General features: G+C 39.8%; 2 protein-coding genes across 2 annotated transcripts; one reads left to right on the forward strand and one right to left on the reverse strand.

The window, feature by feature from the left end:
- The first annotated feature begins 5,298 nt into the window (after nucleotides 1–5,298).
- ldha (lactate dehydrogenase A4) lies at nucleotides 5,299–12,891 on the forward strand. The gene is made up of 8 exons (XM_077567559.1): nucleotides 5,299–5,436; nucleotides 7,047–7,172; nucleotides 8,735–8,852; nucleotides 8,943–9,116; nucleotides 9,749–9,922; nucleotides 10,045–10,162; nucleotides 11,745–11,868; nucleotides 11,950–12,891. The coding sequence occupies exons 2-8, from the start codon at nucleotides 7,047–7,049 to the stop codon at nucleotides 12,112–12,114; spliced, it is 999 nt and encodes a 332-aa protein (XP_077423685.1). The 5' UTR covers nucleotides 5,299–5,436; the 3' UTR covers nucleotides 12,115–12,891.
- A 761-nt stretch (nucleotides 12,892–13,652) lies between these two features.
- tsg101a (tumor susceptibility 101a) lies at nucleotides 13,653–21,642 on the reverse strand. Its single transcript, XM_077567558.1, has 10 exons — nucleotides 21,268–21,642; nucleotides 19,939–20,026; nucleotides 19,681–19,746; nucleotides 19,292–19,455; nucleotides 18,236–18,362; nucleotides 18,022–18,079; nucleotides 17,774–17,868; nucleotides 15,070–15,272; nucleotides 14,712–14,951; nucleotides 13,653–14,619 (listed from the first exon to the last, which is right to left on the reverse strand). Exons 1-10 carry the CDS (start codon nucleotides 21,307–21,309, stop codon nucleotides 14,530–14,532), a joined length of 1,173 nt encoding a protein of 390 aa, XP_077423684.1. The 5' UTR covers nucleotides 21,310–21,642; the 3' UTR covers nucleotides 13,653–14,529.
- Between the last annotated feature and the right edge of the window lie 141 nt (nucleotides 21,643–21,783).

Raw genomic sequence — 21,783 nt, forward strand, 5'->3', positions numbered from 1 at the left:
ATCTAGTTTACTGCTAGTATGGCTTCCGTCTGACAAAACTGAGCGTGTTGATTGGGTCTTGACATCACCTGACATCAGTCCTGTATTTTGAGTGGCTCATCCACTTAAACAGACGCTCATGGGCCGGCCCTATCAGTCCTGTTTAGAAAGTTCGACCATTGAACTTCGCTTTGTATTATACATACATGTTTATAACGAAATTACCTTACACACATAATTGGTATTTATTTGAATATAATTATTCTTGATGATTTTTTTTTTTTTAATTATTAGCTATAAAGAACACCAATTATGAGCCTGCATAGTGCTCAATAGCGCCATCTGGTGGGGTCCGGCCCTAAATGCAGAGACGTCACTGCAAACATGCCGTTTTTAATTTTCTTCCACACTGAGGGTGTAATGACAATATCACAGGAGACTGAATATATTTCATCATTCAGTTGCTCTGCTGTACTTCACTGCTGCTCATATTTTTCAATAATAACTTCACAGATGTGGCTACAATCTGTCCAATCGGGGCTTTAATTAGCACCTAATTATGACCTGCAGGGAGTTTGAGCTTTATCTGAGTAGTGATAATCATAGGGAGCTGGACTGCAGGCAAAACAAGGTACAAAGAATTTGCCCTACTTGCCTAACACATGCAAATATATGTACAGTCACACACCCTTTCATCCTACATTAAAACACATCCAATTTGTGTAAAAGTGTCGCTTTTGTTGCTGTACACGGCAGAGCTCTCCCTGGGCTTATCAGTGTGTAATTGCTGTTGATTGCTATATTATTACCCCGCTTAATCTGGCTGTGGGCGGCTAATAAAAGCAGCTCCAGCAGGGATGTTATCAATTGCAAGCAGAGTTGGAGCCGGGAAAGGAAGCCAGAGGGAGTGAGGAAGGTGGAGGAGATGGGAAGGAAGGTGAGATAAAAAGGAGTGAGACAAATTCATCAAGAAACCGCAAATAGTGTGCATCGTGAGTAGGACGTCATATGATTGATGGCTCTGTGTCCATTGGCCCCATTTCTAAACAGAGGAGGCAGGTGTGTGGAGGTGATTAGATTGCTGTGTGCTACACAGCAAGCTGCGAGGGGCGTATACTATCCCCCCTAAGCAGACACACTGTGGTCCCAAATGATCTGTGCAATAGCAAAGTGTTAACCCTGTGGACGAGCTAACATGACAAACGAGTGGTTGTTGTCCCGCAAGGCTAGTAGGGGAAATAAATTGTCCTACATTCCAGATGGAGGCGGATAAAAATTACGACAAGTAGCAAGAAGAGAATCCAGGAAATTTTGAACAGTTCTAAAAAGCAGTGATTCGTCAATAAAAGGCACTAGGGTCGCCCTCCTACCCAGGTGAGTTAACAGGTCAAAAATCAAATCAAGAAAATGAAACGTTGTGATAAAAATGCTGTATATCTGTTTTTCCATGAGCAGGATAAATAGTAGTATACAGTCATTGATGAGTAAAATTGGTTCGCATATCTCTCTATATGGCGTCTCAAACGATGATGTCACTTCTGGTTTGGGTGCACAGAACAACATCGAGAGACTCTCATTAAAATATGTCATGCACAGTCGATCGTTGTTGGTGCTGAATTCTTCCGCCCACAAATGTTAGCATTTAAACAGAGTTACCGTTAAAGCAGACGCCATTTCTGGTCAATCCAAGTGGCTGCTGCTTTTGATGAGAACTTGCCCCATCCAATATGGCTGTGAAGTCTACGTGGCGGCCATATTGGCCGTATCAGTTTTTGCTTCATACTCAACCCAATGAAGTCCCTTCAACATAGTATTTCGAGAATAAAACGTGGAGCCTGAGCCACATATGTAAGAACCGTTTTGGTGGATTTATGGACATAAACATCGCTTTTGCAAATAATATTACAGACAGGAGGCTACAGTGACGACCACACGCACAAAGGCACTGTCTTGATTAAATAAATTAAGCAAAATAATACAAATAAATGAATAAATAAATACAATATTTAAATAAAAACCTAAAAGTTAATGGTTCAATAAACATTTTTTTCCTGAAAAATAATTATTTGGAGATGTAAGGGTTCCGCTCGACACAGTAATATGTGCTCTGTGATTGGGTATACAATAAATTGGTGGCCGGACCAGTAGAGAGGAGGAAGGCACGACTGCTATCCAGCCACATATTAAATTGGCCCGTCACGGGTGAAAGCTTCTGTATTTAGCGAAATGCGAACTTTTTATTTTATTTATTTATTTGCGAAGCCTCGGAAAAAGTACACAGACAGATTTTTTTTCTTCGAAGCTTCGTTTGCCTCGTCGAAAATAAGGAAGCGCACTCAGATCATTTGAAGTAGGCTAGGTTAATGTTGACTACAGTCACACTGAAAATGAATTCATGGCCCCGAACTCCTTTTGTCTTTCAAGACTGTCAGTATTTCCCAGTGAAACTTGGCGATCAACTCTGTGAAATAACACCTTCTCTACACACAATTTAATTCTGAAAACATTAAAATTACACTATGCGAGTTAAAATGAACTCCCACAAATTTAACTCTACAATTTTAACACTCTACAATTTTTGCTGTGTACCACTCACCACAGCACTTTGAATCAGAAAGTACATGAAAAAAATAATTAATAACAAATAATGAGAATGTTTTTGAAAGATGTGAATGCTTATTTTTAGATGATCAGGATAAATATTATATGGTTAATGTTTAATGAAATTATTTTGTTCATTGCATGGCATCCAAATGTTAAACGGGTATCCTTGATGACCCGCTTGATCTTGGGAAACAGGAACAAATCCCACAGAGCCACACCTGGTGCAGGGAGGTTTCTCCAGCACGGTGATGTTCTTCTTTGCCGGGAACTGTCAGATGCTCATGGCATTGTCAGCAGTCGCCATGTCATGGTGAAATAGAGACGAGTTGTCCTGCCACAGCTCTCACCTTTTCTTGTACACTTAATGAAGCAAATGCATCAGGATCAACCCAATGAAGTTGTGCAACCACATGTTTTGATTGGGCTTTTTTTCTTGCCACTGGATATTTGTGTTTTATTAAGTTATTTAGTCAGTTAATTATGTTTAATTCATTTTATTGTGTGTTCCATGCAAAATATTTATTTTATGAACAAATGAAAAAGATCATAGAAAATTCCCATTCGTTTGATGCAATTTAAGGAAAAATGCCATACTGGGATATAGGGAACCAAAAGGAAGTTATTTTATTTTATCATTACCGGTATTTTATTTTATTTTTTTCAATAATATATTTACAGTTGATAGGGACCAGGCCAGACCACATGTAATAAACATTTTCATATAAATGACACCAATTATTTTTAAGACATAGCAAGATTTTACTGGTCCAGCCCACTTGAGAATAGATTTTCTCCATGTGGCCCCGGAACTAATGAGTTTCACACCCCTGATCTAGGACGACTTTGTTTTTTAATAATCATAGCGTTGAGAAAGTGATAGATAGATTTTTCTTTCTATTGCTTATTTGATGCTCTCCATTGAATTAACTGTGTCGTACTGTGCATTTTGAGAGCTATAGTCTCTGTTAGCTTTATGACAGCACCACCTGCCGGCGAACTGCTTGTACTGAGCTCACATCTCTCTCTCTCTCTCTCTCTCTCTCTCTCTCTCTCTCTCAATAAAGTTAAGTGTCATAAGTGTCATGCTTCATATAGTACAGTACACCCAACAAAACATTCATTTTCTATAGCGCTTTTCACTAGAGCGGCGGTTGTGTCTATCCCAGCCTACATGAGCGGTGGTGAGAGGGTTGATGTCCTTCATATAAGCTCAAAGTACATCAAAGAATTGCTCACATGCTTTCCACATGCCACAAATCTGACGTCATAGTTCTAATTCTGGTTTACATTATGAAAGAAAGGTCGCTATCCCATGATTGACAGCCATGAAGTAGGCCTAATGAAACGAAGTGACTAGTCCGAGCACTTATGTTTTTAACCAAGCCATGACTTAACTATACACCAGTTTACGTCATAAAGAGCAAATGAATGAAAGGTCTGAACGCGGGTGGGGTGTTGTAACTAACATTACGTCAGTTACTAGTTGTATAAAGAACCGTTGGGTGATGAAGCAACTGGTTGTACAAGAGCGTGTTATGCCAGATATCATTTTTGTTGTCGTTACTAAAAGCAAACAGTTGGGGGCGCAAAAGCCGCACTGAACAAGCAAATGATGGAAATAAACCATAAAAAAGTAAGACACTTCATTAGGTACACATTCGCCGACCAATAATATAAAATCCGTAATGTAATTGAATTTTGATGAATTTATTAAATGGTTTTTATTTACATTACTCCTGTGCAATTGTAGCTGCCACTTAGCAGGGGAGTGGTTTTATTTTTTTGGGGGGTAATAGACAAGAAGTTCATGTACAACAATTCCACAGTACAATTAAAACATATGTAACACCCCCCCCCCCCCACACACACACACATTTAATTTTCAACTTACGTTGCTGTGGCCACCGAGAATACCTTATATTAATCTCAAATGGTTACATAAAATGTGTGTATATTTATTTAAAGTTTTCTTTTATTGTAGGTATTGCAATGAGAAATATGATAATGGAGTTGAAATTGTGTTTTACAACGTGAGTTATATATCGTAAACAATACAGTACTATGCCCCTCAGTTGTAATGTCATCGAACCACAAAGAGACTCAAGGTGATGGACTTGAGCCACACAATAAGACACAAAATTTTGACAATCAAGATGGATGTATTGACAGACAATTGATCATGGGAAGGGTATGTTACAGAGGCTACTGTCCCCACTATTAAAGAACAACAAAAACACACAAATCAAAGCAGGCATGAATTACTAATATTAAAAATAATGTATAATCAACATAATTTATGTAAGTCGTTATTAAACACATGAACTATTCAATTGCGGTCCTGCCTGCAAAACCTGAAGGTAAATGAATGAATTTCTTTACGCATACCGATCAAACTTTCACCAATGACTCAATGAGGCAAACCTCATATTTACGTCTCATAAGATGACGAAAGAAAGCGTTGCTAAATGGCGTATAGAAATTGCGCATTACTGTACACAAGTTAAAGTATCGTTAAATTGATTAGTATATGAATATTTTCCACGTCCTTCTGTCATTATTCCAGTTCTGGTAACAGCGCGATTATAGAGGCTGCATAAACAGTAATTAGGTATCATAAATAGTACTGGCTTCCGCATCCTGTTTTATCTTGGACGTGACACCCGGCACGCACGGTCTTCTTCGGTGGCCACGCCCCTCACCACGTAATAAGACGAGGGGAGGAGGGAGCAAGGAGGAGGACGTGTTTAAATACCAACCGAAGCCTCTCTCCTGGCGGCACCTCTTCTGCGGGAAAACTGCGACAGCAACCAACGCAACGACAAGCATTCCAGCCTTTGCACCGAAGCTTAAACGGTAAAATGAATTCACAAACCCTACTGTATAAAACAGCTCGTGTTTTTAACGGGGGGTAAAGTGAAGATAATATCCGGGTATTTAACATTTATTAGACTGGGAAGGGGCGTGACAAGCTTGCTTGTATGTCGGTTTGTATCCGAAATGACAATGGACTTTATTACATCGTGTCGGAAAACATTCTATGTCATTTACGTATTATTTTTTTTCTTTAAAACGTTTTGTTGTGTTTGTGTGTGTGTTTTTACTATATTACAACATGATGCGTTAACATGTGCTGGATGCAGTCTCCTCCGGATCATAAAGTGAATTCAGGTGTACGTAACCATCGATATGCAAGAGTTACTGTACGAATCCCACTTGTTGCCGACGTGTCGTGTATATCACGACTACTTTGGAGGTTTACATTTGTCCTGCCAACCGAGAAGGTTCTCTTAACACACGGTTAAACGAGTTTCCGAGGGTCTTCTTGACTGTCGCAGTGTAACACAAGCGTAAAATGGAGGCGCCCCTCCTCCTCCTCTCTCCTGGCAGTGGTCTCCATCCTGACATTCCTGTTTGACCAACTACACCTAACGAAGAATATAGAGACCCGTATAGTTAATTGTGACACTAAAAAGAAGATGTGCTGAATTTAAATGCTTATTATTGTTATTCCAATGTTGTATAGTATCAAACTGAGAGATGGCTTGCTTTAGCAATACACATTTCTACACCCAAGAAAACAGCAATAATTTTAAATATAGTGTGAATTAAACACAAATGTAAAAATGACTATTGTCACCTCTTGCATACGTACCAATCAAACATATTTGATAATCTTCTATGCAAACACACCCATGAAATCAAGCAGTTTTTCCAGTCACACTTAATGACTTCAGAGTGAAAAGTGTGTCCGTCCTGTTGACATTCCACAGCTCTGAGTCTATTTGTGCCTCTTGAGTGTCTTTGACCTCCTGTTGACCAGTGATAGGAAAATGGCAAAAACACATCAGGGGTATGCGATAACATGCAGCTAGCTCTGGTTTGTGTAATGGTTTCCTTCTTGTTTCCCTCATTTGGCGAAATGACTAATAGTTGCAGTCCCCATTCAGACATATCTCAAAGAGAGGAAAGGATGACTTAATTGCACAGCATATTTCAACTACAAATTATGCTATAATAGTTAGTTACTATAAAAGTATGAAGCCCTCTACCAGTGTCAGTGTGCACTATTGCTGAAAGTGGACCAAAGGTCTTTTGTTGAAACCCAGCCCCCCCACCTACCGTAGTACATCCTGTGTGTGAACTCCTGCACATTAGAACGTTGTAACGTCCAGATCAAACGGACATGCGAAGGCTTGTAAGTAGTGAACTCTCCAGCAACCATAAATAGTAGTGTGTGTGTGTGTGTGACGTCAGCTGGGGGATGGGCTGTGCTGCACGTACACATGATCCTCCGCTGCTTCCCCCCACTCCTGAGAAACTACAGCGGTCGCTGGGAAGCAATTGTCCAGACTGTAGTTGCCATGGCGATCTAGTGAAGTGAGACTGGGAATCAATGAGCATGCTGTCCACCCTGTCCATTTGGCTGCCATGTTGCTGATACGTTCTCACTTTTCCTTCCACAGATGGCCACCAAAGACAAACTGATCAGCCAAGTGCTGAAGGAGGAGCCTGGGAGCAGCAGGAACAAGGTGACGGTGGTGGGCGTCGGCATGGTGGGCATGGCCACCGCCATGAGTGTCCTACTGAAGGTAAGAGACAAAAATAAAACAGTGGGGTAGGATGGAATGTGTGCGGTGAGCATCTGATTGTGAAGATAATGCAGTTGCTGTTGTGGTTTGGAGTCCTGTTGACTTGCAATGCATTAAGTCAGATGAATGTAACATTACCAAAACCGCAATGCAACTAACTGTACACCAGGGCAAACTAAACTACAGCAATAAATAAACGCTGTATGATAATAATGGATAATAATGGTACAAGTTTATATTCTATGTATTTCGTGATCGCTACCTTTGCTTTGTTTAAGAACACGTTTTGCTTGTAGGTGTCTATAAAATGACCAATTGTCTGGCATTTAGCCATCCATGTGATGTACGAAAGACTACACAGTATTGATTGGCTTCCCACTCTCTGTTAGCTGAATCCGTGCCAGTGGTAGAATAATGGAGGCACTATAAAAAGAGGGCCCTTGCTTGAAAAAAACAAAACAAAAGATGGCTAGCATAAAATACGAGATGCAGCTCTTTGGCTTTCCGAGCCCTCTTTTGGAATTTTAAGTGGGCCTCTCAGCAATTTAGATAATGGATAGAATACACTCGACAGCAGTGAAGCCTTTTTTTGATCCGGGGTGCATATTTTTCATGTGAAAAGTGCCGTGGCACATCACCATACAAAAGTGTTACAAAAAAGTATACACTCACAAATATTGGCTTGTTTAGTTAAATAGAAAGCTACGTATTATTTTGTTGCATGAATGGCAACAGATGAATGCACAGGTTTAGAGCTGTCAAAATTAATCGATTAATCAACACATAATTGATTACCAAATTAATCAACCACTATTTTAATAATCGTTTGGAGCCTTTTTATTTTATTTAAAATGGTCCAAATATCGGTGTTTAATCAAAATAAGATATTTTCAAACATATGTTTTTACTTTGGAAAACAATGACCGAACCGATAACATAGTACAACACCCCCCCCCCCCCCCTTTTTTTTAAATCACTATACGTATACAAAGTACAAATACACACCAATCACTGGTTAATTAAAATAAATAAATAAAGATAATCATGGTAAAAATGCTATTGTAATACTGTACACTTTAATGCAGAATTAAAATGAATCAGATTAGTCGATTAATTGATTGATAGATTAATCGCTTCTAAAAAATATTTGATAGTGACAGCACTACGCAGGTTAGGTCAACCTCCCGACAGCTAGTGTAAGAGTAGTTAAATCTTCCGGCTGACACTTTGCATTGCTGGCATATATTTCGTAGAAGACCAAACATGGGCTAATCCCAATATAATTTTTCTTAAAATTGCATGAAAGTAATGGCAAATTTCTATTCTTTTAATTTCTAGTTCCTGATCATAAAACACAAGTACCGATACCTTGAAATAAAGCCGGGTATCGACCCAACACGGTGCTCACCCATTCCTAATTATTTTTTAGACCAATTCAATAAAATTGGATAATTTCCCACAATGCAATTGATGATTTTACACTCGTGTGTGGCAGCACAGTGGTTGCGAATAACTATTTTACAGTGTGACTTAAACGTGTACGTACTCTACTTGCTGATCAGGATCTGTGTGACGAGCTGGCGCTGGTGGACGTGATGGAGGACAAACTGAAAGGCGAAGCATTGGACCTGCAACACGGCTCCTTCTTCCTGAAGACGCACAAGATTGTGGGAGACAAAGGTGAGAAGAGTCCAACAAAGCAAACCGATGACAACAACGACAACTCTGTGGCCATCTTTAATTAGACACACATGTGTTTGAATTGTACAGATTACAGCGTGACAGCCGGCTCCAGGGTGGTTGTGGTGACTGCCGGCGCACGTCAGCAAGAAGGAGAGAGTCGCCTGAATCTGGTGCAGCGCAACGTCAACATCTTCAAGTTCATCATCCCCAACATTGTCAAGTACAGCCCCAACTGCATCCTGATGGTTGTCTCAAACCCAGGTAAGGAAGGACTACTCCGAAAATTTTGATTCTTCGTAAAGAGATTATTTATTGGTGTCTTTTAAACAAACAAAAAAAACAACATTTTTTTTGGGGGGGGAAATCAACTTCCACATATGACTTTTAATTTGTGTCACATTTAATACATCCGGTCACAATGCTTTAAATTCGTACATTTAGAACTGTCTAAAATGTAATAATAAACAAACGTAGCAAACACATGAGTACTGTATTTCCGAAAATCAGAAAGAACATTTCCCACTATTAATAAATATACGTGTCTCCCTTTTCTCAATTGGGACGATATTGCAAGGTCGCTGAAAAAGCCATCAGCTGGGTGATACTGCCCTCTAACGGATGATCCATGCAATGCATGTGTCAGATCATAAATGTCACGGTTTTAATGGGGAAAAAGATCATGAAATCAAGATCAAGATACTCATGAAATAGAGGGCTCAAAATGTCTTGTATTTAATATTATACGTTTGGCGTTATAGGGTATTTACACAGTATTAAAAACAAACAAACAGTGCTACCAGGTTCATTTCATACAAATCACTGAGGGTCATTCATAAGTAGTAGATTTATAAATTTTGGTGTCATTTTTGGGTTATCATCCTTTCCCCTGTCAGTGGACATCTTGACTTATGTTGCTTGGAAGCTGAGCGGTTTCCCGCGTCATCGCGTCATCGGCTCCGGCACCAACCTGGACACGGCCCGCTTTCGCCACCTGATGGGAGAGAAACTGTCCCTCCACCCTTCCAGCTGCCACGGCTGGATCATCGGCGAGCACGGGGACTCCAGCGGTATGTGGCGCCTCGCTATAAATAAAAACAGGAGCTGGGATACCAGCGCATCTTAAATTTAGCATTACATTAGAGGCCAGTAATTGAATTTGGATTTATCGGCGCTATTTGGCTTCTCTTAGTGCCCGTGTGGAGTGGCGTGAACGTGGCCGGCGTCAATCTTCAGGGCCTCAACCCTAAGATGGGGGCTGAAGGCGATAGCGAAGACTGGAAGGCGGTGCACAAAATGGTGGTTGATGGGTGAGTACGTTTGGTGCAACTCTGCAATGCAGCCGCTCATGTACTTGCATGCCCTCTGCTCTCCCCGTGCGATAGCAAAAAAGTTGCAAAGTCCACAATTGAATGCGGGATAGCTGAGCATCCCAAGTGAGGAATTTCAACATGGCGCTAAGCCAACAGGCAGGTGATTGTACAGCAGAGCACAAGGGGCACCATTTTGTTTTGAAAACTCACAGATTGGCCAGGTCATTCAGAGATAAGGTAATAAAAAAATGTTAATGTTTGTAAATGATTGATGGGCTGGATAAAAGAACAGAGCGGCTGCGTTTGCCCCACCCTTTACTCGTACTTTTACTACTGAATATCCACACAACTGTACTTTTACACAGTCAATTTGAGTCTACTTAGAGTTGGACCAAATAGACTCAGTGTTAGAGTCATACTTATACTTGGAAGGGAGTAAAATAAAGAATTGAAAAAAATAGATAAAAGTCACCCAAGGGTTGAGGAACAAACTCACGACCTACAGCTTGGAAGAGTGCCACACTACCACCTGAGCTATGCTCCTCCTACTGTTTGCTTATTTCCAAGAGGAGAAAACATAGGAAATAATGTAAATGCAATCAATCCGTTCCCAAGCTCCAAAAACAGAAAATTCCCATTTTAATTTCTATTTATGTTTTTTTACATTTACAGTACAGTACCATATTTAAACAATAAAAAATACCTTACCTTTTTTGTTGTGGTGTGATGGCATTCGTGGATGATAAATGTTATGTTAATGCTAGCTTTAGTTGAGTGATGAGTTTGTGTATTTTACATCGGGCATATTGTTAGACTACTAAGCGGTCCATGCGTGCGTTTTTTAACATCAGGCACGTTGTTGAACAGCTAAGGGTTTTTTTTTACTCCAATTTTTTGGTTGAAGTCCGATTTGTATGAGTTCCGAGACGTTCAAACTCCGAGGTTCCACTGTACAAAACTTTCCCCCCCCCCTACAGCCCTCATTAACTTGTCCACTCTGCCTCCCAATCAATTTCTGCACAATGTAAAACTGAAATTTTCATAAATTTATTAAAAAAAACACACACATTGGTCACCCGGACAAGATGTAAAAAAGTGGACATGTCCAGGCAAAAGAGAGGACGTATGGTCAACTAAACCATTAACTGAAAATGAAATGGAATGGAGGGAAAACCTTCATTTCATTGGCTGACCAAACTGCAGGGGCAGAGATCATTAGCTTTTCATAAAAATCTAATTTCGCTAATAGACGTTAAAAGAGGCGTTGTAACTTTAACATCAATAGGCATTAAAAAAAAGATGCTTTTCCTAATGAACATCGGCTCGCCATATATTCCATAGTAGGGACTGGCAACAGAAAAAGGTCTTTCCCCCCCCTGACCTTCCGCTTAGACTTTAGTATCTTCAGGAGGCTTACGACACATTTATAACGCAATATCAAGAGTAAACATGACTTTTCTGACTCACCAAGTGTTTTTATGGCAGGACAATAGGCTTCCTGCGATTAGATGTTGGAATTTTGAAATGTGCATATTTGCATCACACCCTGACAATGTGTGTGGTGTGCGTGTGTTTGCAGAGCGTATGAGGTGATCCGGCTGAAGGGTTATACTTCATGGGCCATCGGGATGTCTGTGGCTGACCTGGTGGCGAGCATCACCAAGAACATGCACAGAGTCCACCCCGTGTCCACACTCGTCAAGGTAAGAACGCCTCATTTGATACGCCATCGAACAAGCTCCCGAGTGTTTAAAATAAAATAAAAAACGCGTTGTGTTCGGCAGGGTATGTACGGCGTGAAAGAGGACGTTTTCCTGAGCGTCCCCTGCGTCCTGGGCAACACCGGCCTGTCGGACATCATCAACATGACCCTGAAGCCTGAGGAGCAGCAGCAGCTGGTGAAGAGCGCCGAGACGCTGTGGGCCGTCCAGAAGGAGCTCACTCTGTGATCGGCGTAGCGCCGCACGGTACCACACGTCCGCCCCAAACCAAACGTCACAAAACACTGTGCATTCGTCCAAGCGACTCCCTTGTATTTTCTGTGGCAAACAACCTCCGTTAAGATGGATGAAGTGGAAGTTACTTTCAGATATTAACAAATTGGTGTCATTTTATTGTTGCTGCCTGCTCCTATTACTGTATGTAAAAGTAGAAACACAACTACTTAGCCTTGAAAGTCAGCTTGTGTTGAGATCTGGAAAATGGTGTCTAAAATACTACGCAAGTATACTGTTACTATGCACTGTTGTGGCTTCTTCGTGCACTCCTTGTATGCTTTGTGTGTATTCTGTCTACAGTGTGATTGTGTTTTTTGTCTGATGGAGACATTCCATTCTAAGTGGGGGCAGGTTTCCTGTCCAGCTGAGAGTAATCGAAGGCCTTCTCCACACATGACCACAAGTGCACTGATAAGTGAGATAAGTCAAGAGTCAATGGCAATTCATTACGCTCCTTGTATGGTTGGGGATGCTATTGAATGGAAATCATCGATATAGACAACAAACTTGAACGTGTTGTTTGCACTCCCCAATGTCCTCTAAGAGAATTATATTTATTTTTCTCCATATAAACTCTGAAGGACATTAACAAAGTGCAATGGTGTTATTTTCTCCACAGCCGTAATTGCAGATGATACACATTTATTGTTACCAGTCTTATTTATCACTGTATCTGGACATATTTTTATGTACAATAGCATCAAATAAAGCCAGGGTACAGAAACAAGACCCTCACTTGTCTGTGTGTTCATTTCAATTATATTTAAAATAGGAATTTTGCATGCCAGGATACTTTATAAACAAGTCTCGTTCAGATATACAACTTGCTTTTGCAGTACAGGCAATAAATCCTATTCAAGTCCTCACAGGTTGCAAGGTTGAAAGAGCATTTTAATGTACTTCTTGATAATAAAGCTGAAAAGGTGCTCTCATCTCGACGACGCTCGGGAAGTACAAGAGAATGAACAGTTAAGTCTATGTTTCATCACTACTTTGTATTTAAAATACTGTCAGTATTTTTTTTAAGGGCATCCGCAGTCTTGATATTGCTTTTTTTAATGGTTATTCTTCATTCTTATAAATGGTCATTTTAGGGTTTTCCCACGCGCAAAACTCCAATGTTACAGGCACAACCCTAATCTTAAACATCGGCTCAGTATTTTTTTTATTCATATAAACAAATATACCATATTATCTCACACTTCTAAGTATGAATCTTGGCTCAGGCCTCCCTGTGCTTGCGTGGGATTGTCTGGGCGCGCCAAAATCCCACTTTGCAAAAGTGTGCACGTTAGGGTTAATTAAAGACTCTAAATTAGTGAGAATGAGAGTGTGAAAGCTCATGTATGTGCCGCCCCACAACACTGATGAAGTTAAGTACTTTTGAATAGCGATTGCCAAACAAGGGTGGTGACAAAACTAATGCTACGGGAAATGTAATCTGTCAGTCAAATATTGAGAGGCAGAAAATAACTTTGGGACTAAAAATCTTTGTTTTGCCATCAAATCAGATGTCTTTAATTTGAACAGATTCACATAAATCTACAGATACAAAAGATGATCTATGGTTTAATTGGAAACAAAAAATAACAGCAGATACTCTATGATACATTTCAAAGTGCATTTAGTAGAAGGCTAAGTTAAATGAGAGGTGTTGTCATAATTTAACATTTGATTAGTATAACAGGCTCTTTTATACCCTATAACACTCAAAAATGTTCACAAAAGAAGGTTTACGCAGTTAACTAATTGGACCAACAATGGACAGCAGAAATAAAAAATAGTGGATATTCTTTGTAAAAATGTCCTCGAGACACACTGTACAGGGTAGAAGAGTTACTGTACATGATTGGTTGATGTAGCCAAACAGTCCAATTGGAGAGCTAACCTGAGCAGCTGACACGTACAATGAAAGTGGAAAGAGGAGAGGAAAAACAATACAGGTTCATGGATTAAAGCATATCCATAATAGAAAAAGAAAAAAAAGCCTTCTGATGTGGCTCAGGCTGCATGCAGCACTAAATCAAGGGTCTTCTAGAGGTTAACCACTTTGGGTATTTATATCAGAGCTTAACCTTTTCATGACCAGGGGTGTCTCTTAACCATGAGCCCCTCACATTTTGTGCTTACTCAACAAACAAGGCGGCCAGGCTAGTCGATAGCCACAATACACATCATGCTGTCATATGTGTGTGTGTGTTGGGAAAATCTCTCACGCATTTGGTTTGATTCGGGTCACAAGGACAAATCTTAGGAGTGTATAAACAGCCTGGTGGTCCATTAAAGATGGGAGACAACACATCGGGAGAAGACAAAAGAACCAGAGAGCCAGAAGACATGTCTGTTTTTGTTTCCTGCTAGTGTTGCTCAGTAGAGGTCACTGAGGCCGGCGGTCTTGCGTGCTTTCTGCATGAGGGCGCGGAGCTGGAACTGCTTTCTGGAGAGAAGGCGGACGTGCTGCAACAAAAGAGGACATTCATCAACACGCGCGCACACAATACCGGACGGAGCATGTGTCGGTATCTCAAAAGTTGTGTGGAAATGGCCACCTTGAGAAAAACCTCCAGGTCTATGACCCCCCTTCGGAGGGCCTCTCCCAGGTAGAAGATAGTGTCCTCGATGGCGTTTTCCTCTGCGTACAGGTTCAAGATCTGTTTGTACAGGGGGGCCGTTGGCACAATGATGTCATCGATGTCGTTGTTCTCCGACTGGTTCTCCATCTTCTCCAGGGCCTCCGTCAGCTCCTCGTCCTTGCGCTTCAGCAACTCGATGTTCCTATCGACGTCGGCCTGGTCCAGCAATATTTGGGTGACAGGTAAAAAAACATGGGCCAAGATAGGACATATGAACCACAGACATTACAATGAAAATGATAATAATAATGATAATAAAAAAAGAAAACATTACCACTTCCTGGTCCAATCTGGAGATCATGTCCTCCAGTTTCTGATGTCCTTTCTTGAGGTCTTCTTCTGTTCGCTTGAGGGCATCCAACTCGGCCTGAGCCCGGTCCATTTCCTCCTTCATCCTCCAGCGAAGCTTGTCACTCACAGCTGAGATCAACGACGCACGGATGGTGTCTTCGCCAATGGTGCCATCTCTGTTGGCGCCTAGACCAGGTGACACAAATTGAACTTCAGCCTTTAGCATCCCATTGTGAATGTGCCGTTCCGTTTTCAAGAAACATGACATCTTTTTTTTATTTTAACTCAATTTTATGAATTATGAAAAGCCATTTATCTATTAGTTTAACATTATCCCCTCTTTAATTAAAAGTATGAAAACTTACAAAAAATATTTTACTGTACATTTAGAACAGATATAAAATTTGCAATTTATCCTTAGTTAACTATTGAAATCATGCAATTTATTACGAGGAAAAAATGTAATCGCCTGACACCCTTAATGTTATGTACTGGAGTCCACACTGCAATGTGTACAGGTCAGTCTTGAATCAGCACAGATTTTTTGTCTCTTCTCTCCCATGTCACTACTAAATATAGGAGAGCGCCAAAAGTCATCCAGATGGCAGACAGTCCAGTGTGGTTTCACTACTGCTTCCAAACAGCTGATCACAGGTCAGTCAGACTTTGTATGGAGTTAGTGTTACATCCCCAAATATAGCACATATAACCAGAGAGGAACCTCCAGGTCCATACTGTACGTCTTGTTGGCCTTTAATGCTCCCAACTCTAGTTACATCAGATGACCTTTCGCTGTCGGTTCAGCATGCCACCAAAGTCAGACTCAGGGTGAGAGGGTTTCAATAAGAAGGTCACATTGGCTACATTGCAGTTCATGCTACAGGAAGATGCAGAAGCTTCCTTTTATCCGCTTTGGCTTCATTATAAATCATTTCTATGATATACTGTAACATATAAATAAGAGTGTGATTGAGCTTCTTTTTCCTTTATCGTACAGTGATCCATCGCCTACTCACAGTTTACAATTCACAAACATGTTGTTTTTTCCCATGTGAAACCAGCGATTCACTGAAAAACTCACCTAGTCGCGTTTTTGTACTCTTTTCATAATGCTCTACAGGGTTGACACTAACATAAATTCTCACAAAACCACTTAGCCAATGTGGCTAGACCGGGGCTGTCAAACTCCTATTAGCCCAGTGGCCACAAGGAGGAAAATATATGATGACCGTACCTGTAAAATCATAGTTTATAACTTAAAAACAATTTCTGTCAGTTATACACAGATTTTCGCTATTTGCAGGCCAGCCCTGAATAGCGGGCTAAACTATAAATATATTGTTCAAAAAAATAACAAATGCAAATGGAACGCGGCAACACTTTACCCATATGTGTTCCGCGTGTGTTACAGCTACCTGTTTTGCATATATATTGTTCCCAGAATGCATTGTGTTATAGGCTTAAGTTAAGTTATAGGACATTCATCCAGGCCATGTGTTTGTGTTAGCAGTAGCGTGTGTGACTTATTCAGCACGTTTATGTAGGACTATGTTTTTTGTTTGTTTGTTTTTTCAACAAACCGTGTGTAAAATCATGATGAGCAGGTCAATTCTGTGTACAAGCTGCTGGGGACTGGTTTTCTAAGTTAGTACTGACTGGTTTTCTCAGTCACCAGAATACCCCCCCCCCCCCCCCGATTACGGCACACAAAAGTGGCTCATCGCCAACATTTACCTAAATATTTACCTCACCACACTCCGTTTCAACTCGCCATTAGCGATGTGGTGAATGGGGATTGCACACTCTAGCGCTAAGATACCACAATAATATACGCCAAGAACCTGGATAAAAGGAAAGCAGCAATTGGTGTCAAGGACGTATAATGAAGTGACACATCTAGGCTGACTAACATATTTGTGTTTTGGGGTGAAGACAAGTGTTACGGAGCGTCTATGCTGCATGTGCATGTACATACACAGTAGCCGTGCCTTAAAAAAACATTACAAATTAAATTAATATCCAATCATCTTTAAACCATTTAAGGGTAATGTAAGATACAGTTGAAATATTATTAGTGTTTTATTATAATAGTTTATGGTATTCTTACAATTTAAAGACAATTAATATAGGTAGAGCTACACATTTTTATGGAGGTATATCAACTAACTCATGTTTTTTGTGGGTTTTTTACTATTTGTATCCGTCTCATCACTTGAAAAATTGTGGGTGTTTTACTGTACAGTCAGTTAGATGATATTTACTAAATCTACAGCTATGCCAAAAAGTCAACTTCAACGATTGTATAAGGTAAATGGATGATAGCAGAGTTGTGGGTCAGGATTGCATTGTGAAGAGACTGTCCTTGGTTTAGGAACCTAGTACTAAGCTAAAAGTCAGATTTACAGAAAACACAGGCCAAATATATAAAACAATCAAATGAAAAACAAATAATGATTAGTAAATGAGTGTGTCTTCTTGTAGCATGTTACAACATTCAACGCTGTTCATAACTTTGCAACAAATGTGGTAAAAGTCATAAACAGAGTACCCACTATGCATTCAAGTGCAGTACAATGAGAAACTATTTGTACGTTGGTGTATTTGACATAGCTATTGAATTAGAATCTTTATTCTCCTTTCACAGTGTGCCGTGTGTCATGATGGGAGATGTTAGCTGTAATACATACCCACTGTGGACACAGGTGTTGGCGTTGGGTAGTGAGTGGGACCAGAAGTAGCTGGGTAAGAGTTGCCCCCTGGGTACTGGTAACCTGGGTATCCGCTGCAAAGAAAAGATAAACATCATTTAGTAATTTTAAAGCATTGGACGCGACATATAAGACTGAAGGTGTGAAGTAATAAAACGGCTCCTCCTGCAGCACAGCACGCTTGCCACACAAAACTAGTGTATGCACATGATTGAGAAACATCTTACCCTGCATTAGGACTTGGGCCATAAGGTGAAACTGCAGCCATACCAGGTACATAAGAAGCTGATGTAAGAGGAAAAGTAAACACAATCACATCACCTGGGTGACTGCTCTTTAGTACTTCTTCATAGTGCACTGTTATAGCGAATGAGCACCACCTGGTGGTGAACTGGTCATTTACTCACAGAGGGGGAAAAAATATACAGTAACACCACATACGATTAGGAGGTCCAGCAGCTTGGAAAGCTTGGTAAGGCGCTTGTGTGGTAGGGCGAGAAAACACTGGAGGCTCCTCTCCAAACACCACGATCATCACCTGAATGAGACCATACAGGTCTGAGTGTGGCTGGAAAAGAAGAGAGGAAAAAGTGAAGAGTCATCATCATTAAAAAGATGTTCTATCTCTCCGTTGACAATGTGTCCACAAAACCAATTATTCTCCATCTATGTCAATTTTGTGCAACGTCAAATATCCAAATGTTATTGTGAGTTGTAATTTTGCACAAGGATAGACTGCAGAGATAGGAAGTACCAAAGTACACATACTTCAATACTGTACTTGAGTAGTTTTTTCCGTATTTATTTTTTTACACTACTTTTTACTTTTATCCGTTACTGTTTATCATGAGTATCTGTACTTTTTACTTGAGACATTTCCAAAACAAGGTTGTTACTTTTGACTCGATTTAAAATAAATAAATAAATAAAGTTGTTACTGGCAACATGAGAGTGCAGTAATTGTGCTTAATGGAATAAGACAAATACAGTAACCGTTAAGTCAAAGTTACAGAAAATGCATTTTCATATGAATGCAGATTTACGCGTATTATAATATGGACGCAATGCTTTGATGACTCAAGAGATTTGTGGAAATATGTAGTGGTATTATGATGGTTTAAATGTCTGGGGCAAAACTAGTCTACCAGAAAACGGATTAGGCTATTTAGAATAGTTTTGTGCAATTTTCTTATAATTTACCTTCATTTTCAAATTGAGTAAAATTACAAACTTTCTTGCAGGGTGAAGGTTACAATCTTTTTATTACTTTTCATTCTTATATACCATAGATATAGAGTAACAGGTGTAAATTGTGTTTCAAGCAACTGTTACATTCAATTCAGTCAAACCTCAGATATGTCATGATCTTTTTTTTTTGCATCGAAGAGTTTGTTTTATGAGTAAATAAGTGTAAGCTAGTTGTTCAATAAGGCCAGAATTCCAGCCCTATTAGACAAACGATTTGTGCACTGTCACCTGTATTGCTAACCAACTTACATGCTTCCACTCGTGTAGATAGGGTAGGTATATTTTTCCATTGGCATCAATATGTTTACCAGTTTTGATCATCATGTTGCTGGTGGGTTTAACAAAACAAATGGGTGGGTTGAAGGGATACGTGTCCAGCAACCAAAGACACACTGGGATGTTGTAGACGTTGCCTGTGAGGAAACACAGACAAGAACAAGTGCAGACATATAGTATCTATTTATCTACCATCTCCCTCAAATGACATACATGATGAAGCAATTTTTCTTATTTGTTAACATGCAGTGCACAGCATGAAGCTGACAAACGTTTAAGTGACTGGGAGCTTGTGATGCTCTTCAAATAACAAAATTGAACACTGATGTGCAAAACAAAAATAAGAACACTGTATTATGTACCTCTATAGCTTACAGGGACTGTTCCTGTTAAACTCATCAGGTCCCTTGTAGAGCCATCGTTGAACACTGAAAAGCAAGTTGAGTCAGTGAGGAGAAACAAACTAATCTCACATTCTACTGTATATTGAGTCACCCAAGAATGAAATAGCGTGGAACCAATAAGGTCGTACAATACGGACTTTGGACTCACAGTCGGTGTGTGTGACTTGACCTTAATGGTTCCTATGAAAATAAGAATTGATAAGAATATTGGTTTACCATAGCCATCCATTACGGGCTTCAAGTCTTTGTAATGAGAGATGACATTGGTGATTTCACGAACAGTCAGGTCCCTGTATTTGTATTGCTGGAATATGACAAAACAGGAGAGGAGTGATGACAATGAATGTATTGTATTCTCTTATTTTGATACAAAGTAGATATTTTGCCGTGTCCGGCAACTTTTCACCTAGCACTTTGTCGTAAATCGCACGAGCGCTAAAAGTACAAATTTTATGCCAATGAATATGTACCAGCTCGTGGCATAGTGGTGAGAGCAGTTGCCCCGAAAGTGCGGGGTCAGTGCATTGAATCCCGTTTTGTGCTCTTTTTTTTCTTAACTACATTTTTTTACAGCCAGCCAGGAGTTGTAATTGAGCCATTTTGTTTCACGTGTTGATTGAAGAATTTAACAGTTATTCAAATTCTCACATTCAAAGAAATAGAAGATGCGATAGCTGCATTTAAAAAGACGCAACATGTTTCCTACTGACTGATAAGTGATAACCCTGAGCCAGGGTTATGGATAGGGATAGGTTGGTAATGCAGCTAATAGCCTATTTTCGGTAGCAAAAAATAGAAAAAGAAAGATAACTTAATGAAAATACACAGAAGGGGGTGAAGCTTGACAGGATGCACGCCCAATGCATGACTGATTGATCAATCAAAACAGTCCACTGCAAAATAGCAAAAGGAGAATTGACGGTCATGGCAAAATATCAACAGCCATTTTGATAACAACAAAAAAAAAACGCCTCAAGCAAAGAAGAAAGGTTAAACACGCTAGTTTTTTTATTATTATTATTGTCATAGGATATCTGTACTTACTACAATGTTCAGTGACAGTCTATGCTTAACAAAAGCTAAGCATGTTTGTTTTGTATGTAAATCAAAGATGCTGGGAATTTAGAGTGGACATACAAAGTAACTTTCGCCAACTGCTATCTAAATGATTATTCATGTAAGAACATTTGAGGGGAGTACATGCACTATATTGCAATACATTTTATTACGTTTAGCACATAACAAATTGTTAACGGCACACTAGTTCCTTACAACTTCGTTTAGACGAAATATTTTGTCGAACAGCAGTTTATATCATGTTAGTACATCGTAAAATACATGTTCCACTTCCAGTTATGTCAACAGTATATATATTTATTGATCACGGTAGGGAGTACAAGCAGCTTATAACACACGACGTTTCACCAACACGCCATTTAACATGGCAGGAAATGGTATAACTACTGTACTGTCATGTTACGTTTCGAATGTTAGCTATCATGCTAAAAACAACAAGTTACGACATTCATCAAGAGTCGGGTTTACCTTTAACATTTTCTTCAGGGCGCCTTCGTTGACCACTGCCATTGTTTCCAGGTTAATGTGTCTTTCAGGAGAATTGAGTAAATATGAGACTAACTGGCAGAACGCTAACCCAACCTAAAGCTCGCTAGCAAGAATTCCGCGAGTGCTAGGCTAATGTTAGCAAAGCCCTGGGCCGGACTAAACACAAACAGTCGGGTTATTTGTAATAACCCGTCCAATTGAATAGAGTTAATGTTTATCTTGTTATCTCAGATCGAAGCAGTACAGGGACGACTAATGTCAAACTGACTTCTGGGTACAAACAACATATGCTTCTACACTCAAATATCAGACTAACAACAAGACGAATTTCCGGTACTACGCCTGACATTTTCCGGGGGAATCGAACACGTCATTATTTAGTCAAAACTTTATTAACAACATAAAGTTTTATAGCACTATTTATTTTTTTAAACTATACTGCTCCTTTATTATTACTAATATTATGGTACATTGCTGAAGATTGTTATGTAGAAA

This window comes from Vanacampus margaritifer, chromosome 6 (genome assembly GCF_051991255.1).
Source record: "Vanacampus margaritifer isolate UIUO_Vmar chromosome 6, RoL_Vmar_1.0, whole genome shotgun sequence".
In the NCBI taxonomy this organism is placed as follows: Eukaryota; Metazoa; Chordata; class Actinopteri; order Syngnathiformes; family Syngnathidae; genus Vanacampus; species Vanacampus margaritifer.

Coding starts and splice junctions, on each gene's coding strand:
- ldha (XM_077567559.1), top strand. CDS start 7,047: ATGGCCACCAAAGACAAACTGATCAGCCAAGTGCTGAAGGAGGAGCCT. Junction 8,853..8,942: donor CAAGATTGTGGGAGACAAAG/GTGAGAAGAGTC, acceptor TGAATTGTACAG/ATTACAGCGTGACAGCCGGC. Junction 10,163..11,744: donor CACAAAATGGTGGTTGATGG/GTGAGTACGTTT, acceptor GTGTGTTTGCAG/AGCGTATGAGGTGATCCGGC.
- tsg101a (XM_077567558.1), bottom strand. CDS start 21,309: ATGGCAGTGGTCAACGAAGGCGCCCTGAAGAAAATGTTAAAG. Junction 14,952..15,069: donor CCAGATTGGACCAGGAAGTG/GTAATGTTTTCT, acceptor TTGCTGGACCAG/GCCGACGTCGATAGGAACAT. Junction 14,620..14,711: donor ACCTGGAGGTTTTTCTCAAG/GTGGCCATTTCC, acceptor CTTTTGTTGCAG/CACGTCCGCCTTCTCTCCAG.